The sequence below is a fragment of the Lynx canadensis genome, chromosome B3 (assembly GCF_007474595.2).
Source record: "Lynx canadensis isolate LIC74 chromosome B3, mLynCan4.pri.v2, whole genome shotgun sequence".
Lineage (NCBI taxonomy): Eukaryota > Metazoa > Chordata > Mammalia > Carnivora > Felidae > Lynx > Lynx canadensis.
In genome coordinates, this window is record NC_044308.2 from 134,235,579 (window position 1) to 134,247,672 (window position 12,094).

Sequence of the window (12,094 nt, forward strand, 5' to 3'; positions counted from 1 at the left end):
CATTTATTAGTACTAATTCCTTCCTGTAACCTGGTTGCATTTTTATTTGGTTCCATGACAAAAGCAAATGTCTTATTTTTCCTTCAGTGAAGCCAAGTTGGTTTCTGCTTCTTTCCCCTGCCATATTAAAACAATTTACCCTCCATCATTTTTAATCTATCTCATTAAATGTATCTCATGCCTCAAGATCTCCTAGCTCAGTCTACCAGCTCAATATACTTTCCTCCTTTTCCATCTGAGTATTTGCAGTAGGATATAAAGCTATTTATGCTGCCATGTAACATTTAATAGAAGCCTCCATAGTGAATAATTCATTACATATTGCAGTCTATTTTAAGGTAACCTATTGGCACATGAATTTCTTGATGCTATAGTTTTTGAGTTCTAGAAAATGAATTTATTTAAATGAAGAACAATATAAATGTTATGTGTGTCAAACCAATCTATCTATAATAGAATTGCCAGATAAAATACAGGAACCCAGGTTAAATTTTAATTTTAGATAAAGTACAATAATTTTTAGTAAGTATGTCTGAAATACTACATGAGACATCATATGGAATAGCAAATAAATTTTTAATACAATAAATAATTTTTTATTTGCTAAATTTGGCAATCCAGACCCATGAGTAAAAGAATTAATCCAGATCACTCTTACCTGTATTTTTCGTAATGTTTTCTCTGGGAATTTCAATCAACCAGTAAAGTCGATCACTGAACTTGAATAAAGAAGACATCAGAACACAGTGTTTTACAATGTTCGTGGCCATACTTATTTTGCATATTCAACCTTATCTTTAAAAATGAAATTAAACAAGAGCATCTAATGCATATACCTTTTACTCAGCAATTTCACTGTTAGGAATTCTCCTACATTATACTCACATATGTGTGAAATAAAATATATCCAAGGATATTTTTTGGCATTACTTGTGATAGTATAGATTGGAAATAACTAAAATCTTAATAGGGATGTAAAATAGTATAGCCATAAAGTGGAATACCATGCAACCACGCTCAGGTAGCACAAAACTGGGGCATTACTGGCTTGATGGGTCAGAGGACAGAACTTGGTGTTAAAAGAGAACTGGGAAATTGAAAAGGAAAATCCCATGAACAAGGGAACTGCAAGAGTGGTGAGCTAAGAGTTAAATATAAACTCTTCTTGCGCCCTGGGGCAAGACAAGTGCAGAGGAGACTCATGAAGTCCTTGTTAAAATAATCAGCCCTGGGGAATCTGGGTGGCTTAGTCAGGTAAGCATCCAACTTCGGCCCAGGTCATGATCTCACGGTTCATGGGTTCGAGCCCCACGTCGGGGCTCTGTGCTGACAGCTCAGAGCCTGGAGCCTGCTTCAGATTCTGTGTCTCCCTCTCTCTCTGCCCCTCCCTAGCTCACACTCTGTTCCTCTCTCTCTCTCAAAAATAAATAAACATTAAATAACATTTTTAAAAAGTCAGCCATGGAAGCTTAAAACCTGAGCAAAGATAGCAGCTGCTGAAACCATAGCTAAGACAGTTTACAGTTTGTGTCCAGGCAAGAAAGAATCTTTTACACTACAACAACAACAAAAGAGCCCAGCAAATTCTCATAAGAACATAACAGAATCCAGAGCTGCTACAGCTTATTATCTTAAATGTCCAGTTTCAACCAAAATAACAAGACATGAAAAGAAACAGAAACATCTAACTGATTAAAAAAAAAAAGTTAGATGACAAACTGACCCAGAGTGAGTCAGAGAGTAGATGAAGACTTCAAAGCAGCTATTACTAATATGTACATAGGCTAGAAGTGCCTGAGTGGCTAAGTCAGTTAAGCATCCAACTCTTGATTTTGCCTCAGGTCATGACCCCGGGTGTGGGATCAAGTCTCATGTCATGCTACGCACTGAGCATAAAGCCGGCTTAAGGTTCTGTCTCTCTCTCTCTTTTTCTCTCTCTCTGCCTCTCTCCCCTGCCAGTGCTGTCTCTCTAACACAAAAATTTTTTAATGTATATAGGCTTAAAGAAAATGTCCTAGTGAAAGAATGGATAGGGAATCCTAGCACATGAGTGAAAAATATAACAATAAGACCAGATGAAAATAATGAGGCTGCAAAGTATAATAACTGAAATAAGATATTTAGTAGATGAGCAGATTGGAGATGATAAAAGAAAGAATCAGTAAACTTGCAGATACAGCAGTTAAAATAATCCATTCTGAAAAAGGGGGGAAATGATTAGAGAAAAATGAACAGAGCCTTAGATATGCGTGAGATAATGCACATAATTAGAATCTCATGAAGAAAACAGACAAAGGAGCAGAACATATTTTTTCAGAGAAATAGTAGCTGAAGACTTCACAAATTTGGTAAATTTATAATCCAAGAAGCCCATAGAAACCCATTCAGAGTCAATACAAAGAGAAAATCTTAAAAGCATCCAGAGAAAAATGACACATTACATATAGGGGACAAATAAAGAAGATGTGGTATATATATATATATATATATATATATATATACACACACATACATATAGGGGACAAATAAAGAAGATGTGGTGTATATATATACATACATACATGTAAATATACATACATATACATATGTATGTACATATATGTGTATATGTATATATACATATATGCATGTGCATGTATACATATACATATATGTATATGCACACATATGTATATGTATATACATGTACATATACATACATACATATATGTATATATACATATATACATATACATACACACAATGGAATACTACTGGGCGATGAAAAAGAATGAGATCTTGCCATTTGCAACAACGTGGATGGAACTAGAGGGTATTATGCTAAGCGAAATAAGTCAGTCAGAGAAAGATAAATATCATATGATGTCACTCCTATGTGGAATCTGAGAAACTCAACAGTGGAACATAGGGAAAGGGAAGGAAAAATAAGATAAAAACAGAGAGGGAAGACAACCATAAGAGACTCTTAAGTACAGAGAACAAACTGAGGGTTGCTGGAGGGGAGGTGGGTGAGGGGGTGGGTTAAATGGGTGATGGGCATTAAGGAGGGCACTTTTCTGGATGAGCACTGGGTGTCATATGTAAGAGATGAACCACTAGGTTCTACTCCTGAAGTCAAGACTACACTGTTTGTTAACTAACTTGAATTTAAGTTAAAAAAGAAATGAAGTAGGACACATCCTACCACATGGATGAAGCTTGGAGACGTTACACTAACTGACAGAAGCCAGTCACAAAGAACTAAATGTTGTATGATTTCGTTTACATGAGATGTTCAGAAGAAGCGAAATCTACAACAGATGGGTGTAGTTTAGTGGTTGCCTGCATCTGAAGAGCAGAGGGTGTGCTGGGGAGTTCACAGGGATGGGCTGTCCTTCTGTGGTGATGAAGATGTTATAAAATTAGACAGTAGTGATTTTTGCACACTCTCTGAATATACTACACACCATTTAATTGTGCACTTTATTTTTTTTTAATTTTTTTTTAATGTTTATTTATTTCTGAGACAGAGAGAGACAGAGCATGAACAGGGGAGGGGCAGAGAGAGAGGGAGACACAGAATCAGAAGCAGGCTCCAGGTTCTGAGCTGTCAGTACAGAGCCCGACGCGGGGCTCGAACCCACAGACTGTGAGATCATGACCTGAGCCAAAGTCGGATGCTCAACCAACTGAGCCACCCAGGCGCCCCATTAATTGTGCACTTTAAATAGGTGAATTGTATGGTATGCAATTATATCTTAATAAAGTTGTTATCCCTGAAAAAATGAGGGGGAATGAAGATATTTTCAAGGGGATGAAACTCCCGGAGAATTCACTGCCCATAGACCTGTACTGTAAGAAATGATGCCTCAACTCCCCAAAAAGCAAATAATCTAGTGAAGAGACAAGCAGAAGACATGAATAGACACTTTTCCAAAGAAGACATCCAGATGGCTAACACACACATCACTCATCATCAGGGAAACACAAATCAAAACCACAATGAGATATCACCTCACGTAGGTAAGAGTGGCTAAAATTAACAACTCAGGAAACAACAGATATTGGCAAGGATGCAGAGAAGCAGAGCCCTTTTGCACGGCTGGTGGGAATGCAAACTGGTGCAGCCACTACCCTACGACCCAGCAATTGCACTACTAGGTATTTATCCAAAGGCAACAAAATGCTGATTTGAAGGGGCACGTGCACCCCAATGTTTATAGCAGCACAATTGACAATAGCCAAATTATGGAAAGAGCCCAAATGCCCATGACTGATGAATGGGTAAAGAAGATGTTGTATACAGACCCGATGGAATATTACTTGGTGATAAAAAAAGAATGAAATCTTGCCATTTGCAATAATGTGGATGGAACTAGAATGTGTTATGCTAGGCAAAATAAATCAGTCAGAGAAAGACAGCTATCATATGATTTCACTCATATGTGGAATTTAAGAAACAAAATAGATGAATATAGAAGAAGGGAAGCAAAAATAAGATAAAAACAGAGAGGGAGACAAACCATAAGAGACTCTTAATTACAGAGAACAAACTGAGGGTTGCTGGTGGGGTGTTGGGTGCAGGGAGGGGCTAAATGGGTGATGGGAATTAGGGAGGGCACTTTTTATGGGGTGCCTGGGTGGCTCAGTCATTTGAGCCTCCGACTTCAGCTCAGGTCATGATCTCGCAGTTCGTGAGTTTGAGCCCCACCTCAGGCTCTGTCCTGACAGCTCAGGGCCTGGAACCTGCTTCGGATTCTGTGTCTCCCTCTCTCTCTGCCCCTCCCCTGCTCGTACGCTTTCTCTCTCAAAAAAAATTAAACACTAAAAAAATTTAATAAAAAAAAAGAAGGGCACTTGTTGGGAGGAGCACTGGATGTTATAGGTAAGTGATGAATCACTAAATTCTATTCCTGAAATCATCATTATGCTATATGTTAACTAACTTGGATTTAAATTTTAAAAAATTAAAAAAATAAATAAACACTTCAAATATATTTGTAATGATGTGGGAAGGGATGTCCAGAATTTACAAATTTATTTGCTACCCAAAGGAAAGTGCTGGCATGAATATTTTGAATGAGACAAGGAATAAACCATTTTCTCTGAAAAAATTAATAAAATAAAATAAAATATTAAAGAAAAGAAATGATAATAATTCTTTGGGCTGAAAAAATAGCCCAAACTTATATCTCTGCAAAAAAATGAAGAGTGGTGGAAATCATTAATGGTAAATAGTAAAAAAAAAAAATTATTTTTTCTTTAATTTCTTAAAAATTGTTTAAAGCAAAACATGTAACACTGTACTGTTAGGTTTAAAACATATATAAATGTGATCTTATGGGCTAGCTATTAAAAAAAAACACATCCTACAAGAGAGAGTATGCTTCTCATTAATAATATAAAGAATAAAATAAAGTGTCATTACCAAAGTTAAGTTAAAGTGGAAGATGCCTGTATATGTACTATTTATAATTTCCAAGCTGGGAGCAAGTCCTCCTGATGTGAACACACCTAGAAATTCCTGCGAAGTATGCCCACTTTCAGATAGTAAAAAACACTGGATTTTCTGTAGGAAAGAGAAGGGGTGGAAAGTAATGACAATTTGATGGCGAGAAGCATCTCCTACATTAATTTAAAAATGAGAGGTAATCTATGAATCGTCTATGCTGCTAAAGACGTCTATCTGTAGTAATTTTCATCTCTAACCAGGAAAAAAAAAATCTATTTTGAAAAAGCACGCTTCTAGAACTTAGTAACCTATCATACTAGTGTCATAATAGGTTGAAACCTCAACCATATGGTAATCTTTTCTGTAAAAAGAATGGACATAAAGTTATTACATTTAATAAATATAGAATCAAAGCCACATGCCCATCACATGTAGAAATCCCTGTTTTATTAAAATCATTATTTTGTGTTTAAATTTTACAAGGAGCAAATGTATAAAGGAAAACTCATTTTAGTGTATTTTTATTGCTGTTTCTCAGTTTTGAGAAGGTATATGAAAATGCAGCAACTGGGGCACTGGGTGCCTCAGTCAGATAAGCATCTGACTTCAGCTCAGGCCATGATCTCACAGTTTGTGAGTTCGAGCTCTGCATCAGGCTCTCTGCTGTCAGCATGGAGCCCACTTTGGATCCTATTGTCCCCGTTTCTCTCTGCCCCTCCCCTGCTCTCTCTGTCTCAAAAATAAGTAAAATAACATAAAAAAAAAAAAGAAAATGCAGCAATCACAAATGAAAACCAACACGAGATAGATGCTAACAACTTCACCTCATTTAGTTCTCCTAATAGTTAAGACCACTTTGGGCAAGTTGCCTGAGTTTCAGTTTCCCTATCTACAAAATAGAGAAACATATTCATTCCAAAAACGTTTTCTGAGCTCTTACCACAAATCAGGCAGTGTTGTAGGGGCTGGGGAAGCAGAACTGCTCAAAACAGACAAAAAGCCCTGCTCTCAAGGAACTTAGGTTCTAATGGAGATTGGAAGACAGATGAAGACAAACACCTTTTCCCTGTCTTGTCACTAATTTACAATTTATTGCCCTTTGTTAAGATGGCATATAAGCCCCAAATTCTAACCACCCTTTTGAATTACTCACCACTGAGTTCTCCTGTGGCTATACATACTGCATGTGTCAGTAAAGTCTGGGTTTTTCTCCTGTTAATCTGTCTTTTGTCCATTTATTTTACAGGTCCCAGATACAGAACCTAAGAGGGTAGGTCCAGTACTCCTCTACTTATCTTAAGTACTCATCTTACAGAAGATTAAAGGTTGTAATGAACATAAAACGCTTTGAAAAATGCCTGACACATATAAACATTTTATAAATGTTAGGTTTTACTTCTACTAATATATTCTAGAACTACTATATGACAACTCTCTAAAAAGTAGGTGATAATTAAGTTCTTTTTTAAGAGGACAAAACTAGGGATTAGAGGGGTTAGGTAACCTGCTCCAGGGCATGACAGACCATGTATGTCTGTGTATAACTCCAAGATTTGATCCCAGCTCTGAACGTTTTTCTTCCTCTAACATCCATTTTTTGCCCCATAAGTAATCACAAAGAGGAAAGGCATTTTTGACTCAAAGGGGCATGCCCTTTGCAACAGTTGTGGATAAAAGACTTAAATATATGTCTGGCATATCAGGAAAGAACTGGGAACTAAGTCAAAAAAGACTTTGGGAAAAATGTATTTGTCCTTGTGGGGTGTTATATTTATCATAGACTTTCAAACAATCTGTACATTTTTTCTTAACTTAGGTTTTTGTTAGCATTTGCTGCATGGCTATCTTATTTTGGTGTGTGTGTATGTGTGTTTAAATGCCATTATATGAAATGAAGAAATCAAATGATCCCTTACCCCAAATGGCATCTGCAATGTGGTACTTGTTCTAAAAGAGAAAGATTCTTTCTCTAGGTCATGTGAAGTAAATTTCTCTAACAGACTGTATCTGTCAAACTTCAAAAGAACAAATCAGATCTACAAAAAATAAAAATCATTACAGCCAACCTTTTAAAAAGGGAAGGAGGGAGCCATTCAGTCAGCTAAACATCCAGCTTTTGATTTTGGGTCAGCTTGTGATCTAACAGTTCATGAGTTCAAGTCCCGAGTTGGGCTCTGTGCCAATGGTACAGAGTCTGCTTGAGAATGTCTCTCTCTCTCTCTCTCTCTCTCTGCCCCTCCCCTGCTCATGTTTTCTCTCTCTCTCTCTCTCTCTCTCTCTCTCTCTCTCTCCCTCTCTCAAAATAAACTTAAAAAAATAAAATAAAAAGGGAAGGAGACGGTATCTTAAAAAAAAAGAAAAAGAAAAAACAACCCAGGATGTTCAATGGCTAAATGCAATATTTCACTTGATACAAATGGAATGGAATAGAAAAGATTATTATTTATTTACGTAGAATTTTATCTCCCCAAGTCTGAACATAGTAGAAGGTATTTGAAAAAGTACAGTGTTAGTGGTTTTACACGTGGAGCTAAAAAGAATGCGAGAAGTTGTCACATATTATTAATGGATCTTACCAAGTCATTGGAAGAAAGGTACAGCTTGATTATTTCATTCTTTGGGGGGATCCCTTCACTGGCACAAGCAAAGTGTTTCTCTATATCACCTAAATAACAACAAGAATACACATACTTTAGGTCGCTGATAGAAGGATTTCCATGAAAAGAATCATATTTTTTAAACTGACAAAGTAATTTTAAGGGGGTAAGAATTACAGTTGTACATTTTAAATTCAGAAGTGGCCAAAAACCAGGGTTGGTTTTTTTTTTTTTAATTTTTAAAATTTTCAACAAATTTCATTATCCAGATGCAAAATCAACAAGAACACTTTTTACTTGAAGCATTCTTCAGAATACATAAAAAAAATATGTATACACACACACATGCATATATATATAACTTGAAGCACTCTTCAGAATACATAACATATATATACACATGCACATATGTTATATATATATGTTATATATAATATATATATTATATATAACATTCAATCCAAGAAAAATAGAATACACATTATCTTCAAGTACACACAGAAGAATCCCCTGGTTAAATCACATTAAAAGAGCCATCACACATACTACAAATCTAGTAAGACTGAAATCATACCAAGTATATTTTCCAGCCACAATGGTACAAAAGTAAAGATCAACAGTAAAACAAAGCTGGAAAATCTGCCATGTAAATATTAAATAGTTCTTGACTCTTCAAGTCTTTGGGGAGCACAGAAAAGGGACAGAAGACAGAATTTGTATTTTAATAGAGAGCCACAGATAGGTGACTCCTCCCCCAAAAAGGGCGGGGGTGGGAGGAAGATCCCTTCTCCTTATCTTGATCTAAAGTGAATCTCTTTGAAAGACAGATACCATATGTTTTCACTCTTATGTGGATCCTGAGAAACTTAACAGAAACCCATGGAGGAGGGGAAGGAAAAAAAAAAAAAAAAAAAAAAGAGGTTAGAGTGGGAAAGAGCCAAAGCATAAGAGACTCTTAAAAACTGAGAACAAACTGAGGGTTGATGGGGGGTGGGAGGGAGGGGAGGGTGGGTGATGGGTATTGAGGAGGGCACCTTTTGGGATGAGCACTGGGTGTTGTATGGAAACCAATTTGACAATAAATTTCATATATTGAAAAAATAATAATAAAGTGAATCTCTTGTAGACAGCAGAGTTGGATCATGTGTTTTTATCCATTCTGACAACCTCGATCACAAGGAATTTAGACTAAAGCCCAAATCCCAGCTTGGCATTCCAGTATCTCATTGACATGAGCTGATTTCCTACCTTTCCAAAGTATTTTACTTTTTCTAACCCTTCATTCTAGCCAAACGAAACTACACACTTGTCCCCTCACATTATATGATTACCTACCTCCATGACTTTACCATCACTTACCCTGATGTTGTCTTTGTAAAATACTCTTCCCCATGCATGCATAGATAGAGATTACTCATTTTGGGGGCCTGGATTAATTTCTCTCTTTTGTTCAAAGCCTTCCCTGACCACCCCTGACTCAGGTGGAAGTCAACTCTCCCTTCTCTGAAATCTTAGAAGTTGGCCTGTGACTCTCCAGTCTTAGAGTATACCCATACGTGTGTTGCATATTCTTCAGAAGAACCTAGGGACTGGTACTGGGTCATCCTAGAACTCAAGCAATTCTGCAACAAACCTGTGAACAGAAGACAGACTGAATCCCCCTCTTCATTGTTTGGTCAACAATTTTTTTTTTTTTTTTTTTTTTGAAGGCAGCTATGCTCACCACTATACCACCAACGCTTTTTTTTTTTTTTTTTGAATCAAGCATCTACTATGTTCTAGCAGATCCAGTCCAAAATGCTAGAGAATCTAAACAATCTGCACAAGTGGAGGTGGATTGTTTCATTCCTTTTACAAAGCATTTCCACCATAAAAGTCCTATTGAGTGATTTAATCCATGTATTAGTTTCAGAAAATAATCTTCAGTCTCAATCTGTTCGCTTTATGAGGCAGTTTATAATTCATACCACAGGTAACCATTCATGTAGGAAGAATGAAAAAAATCTATTTAAATAATGAACAATTTTTCAAATATAAAATGCTCCTTAGGGGCGCCTGGATAGCTCAGTTGGTTAAGCGTCCGACTCTTATCTTGGCTCAGGTCATCTCACTGGTTCATGAGTTCAAGCCCTGCATCAGGCTACACACTGTTAGTGCAGAGCCTGCTTGGGATTCTCTTTCTCTCTCTGTCCCTTCCCTGCTCGTTCTCTCTCTCTCTCTCTCTCTCTCTCTCTCAGAATAAATAAATAAATTTAAAAAAATGTTTTTAATTAAAAAAAATAGGGGCGCCTGGGTAGCTCAGTCGGTTAAGGGTCCGACTTCAGCTCAGGTCACGATCTTGCCGTCCGTGAGTTCGAGCCCCGCGTCAGGCTCTGGGCTGATGGCTCAGAGCCTGGAGCCTGTTTCCGATTCTGTGTCTCCCTCTCTCTCTGCCCCTCCCCCGTTCATGCTCTGTCTCTCTCTGTCTCAAAAATAAATAAACGTTAAAAAAAATTTTTTTTAATTAAAAAAATAAAATAAACTGCTCCTCAAACTTTAATATTCTATGACTTATAAATGATGAAACACTATAATAAAGGTCTCTATGTACACAAGTTAATAACAATAGATTCACAATATTATTAGAAATCGCTAGACAAGAATACAACAAATAATACCTGAAAAAAACTGAGAGGTAAGGTAAAGAGAAGTACCAAGAAAGTATTTTAACTGTTAACGAGGAAGGGATGGAAAGGAAAACTCCTACGAGAAAATAGAGAGTAAGAGAGTCTGAAACTTACCTTTATTATATATTATTCCTGATGAAAGGTCAAATATGGTCAAAAGTAAAATTATAATATACAAAAGTGGCAATTCCATCTATCGAAAGAAATAAGAATTATTTCTATTCAGTTGCTCTGAACGTACTTTTTAGTTCCTTTTTCTATAAACAACTACATAGTAAAGAAATCATCTATTCCTTTTAAGTTAAAAATATTTCCCTTTATGTGACAAAACAATGTTAACAGTTGACTAAGCTCTACATTTACTTCCTTGTTGGTATTAAAGATATTTATAATTACCACAAACTAAAGAGCTGGGGCTCTGGTTTTTCTTCAATGTAGATAACTGTTGGAGAGGTGTGATCAATTCTACAGCTGTATAAAACAGAGCCTGACTTGATAAAGACTCTGAGAAGGCAGAGCTGTACCTTATCTGATATTTTGACTGCACTGCTCTTGAGAGAGAGAATGCACACGAGCCCTGAGCATCCCTGTATGTCCCCCCGCCCCCGTGTGCCAACACCGCAAAGCCCTGGCCCCTCTTTACCCAGGCCTTTTCTCAGAGTCGTGTTTGTGGCAAGAATCCTTGAGGAACAAGGTAACATCCCCCTTGGGCAAGAGCAGGCTTGTTTCCATGGTGAATCTCCCAGGCTCAGTGTTCTCCTCCTGTAATACACCCCGCTATGTGTGTAAGCAAGCATCTGTGATGGGCTGAAATGTGTCCCCTAAAAACTTATATGTTGAAGCCCTAACCCCTAGGGCTTCAGAATGCAGTTGTAGCTGGAGATAGGGTCTTTATACAAGAGTGATTAAGTTAAAGTGAAATCATTAGGGTGGGCCCTGATCCAGTGTGACTAGTGTCATTATAAGAAGAGGAAATTTGGACACAGATATGCACAAAGGGAAGATGATGTGAAGACACAGGGAAAAGATGACCAAGGAGAGAAGCCTGGAACAGATCCTTCCTTCTTGGCCCTCAGAAGGAACCAACCCAGCTAACACCTTGAACTTAGACATTAAGCCTTCAGAAGTGTGAGTCACTTCTATTGTTTAAGCCAACTAGTGTGTGGCATTTTGTTACTGTAACCTTAGTATGCTAATACAGCTTCCATGATGGATATCTACTCCATGGGATTTGGGGGGCATGGAGACTGGGAGTGAACATCATGCTGACACTCTGGCTACTGCTTTTGCTGTTAGTGATGAAGTCCTTTGTCTCTGACCTAGGAGTCTTGTGTCTTTTGCCAGCATCCAAGAAACAGTAACAGATTGACTTGCCAGATGCAGGTAAAGCATAATCCAGA

The 12,094-nt window shown here is 37.3% G+C and overlaps 1 protein-coding gene across 1 annotated transcript in view; it reads right to left on the reverse strand.

The window, feature by feature from the left end:
* Nucleotides 1-10,887, reverse strand: part of CATSPERB (cation channel sperm associated auxiliary subunit beta) — a 104,816-nt gene extending 93,929 nt beyond the window's left edge. Inside the window, exons 1-4 of the mRNA XM_032593495.1 lie at nt 10,809-10,887; nt 8,008-8,096; nt 5,408-5,548; nt 659-719 (exon numbers count right to left, since the gene is read on the reverse strand). Of these exons, the coding sequence (XP_032449386.1) occupies nt 659-719; nt 5,408-5,548; nt 8,008-8,096; nt 10,809-10,887 (370 nt within the window). The remainder of the gene's footprint in view (nt 1-658; nt 720-5,407; nt 5,549-8,007; nt 8,097-10,808) is intronic.
* Nucleotides 10,888-12,094: the final 1,207 nt, after the last annotated feature.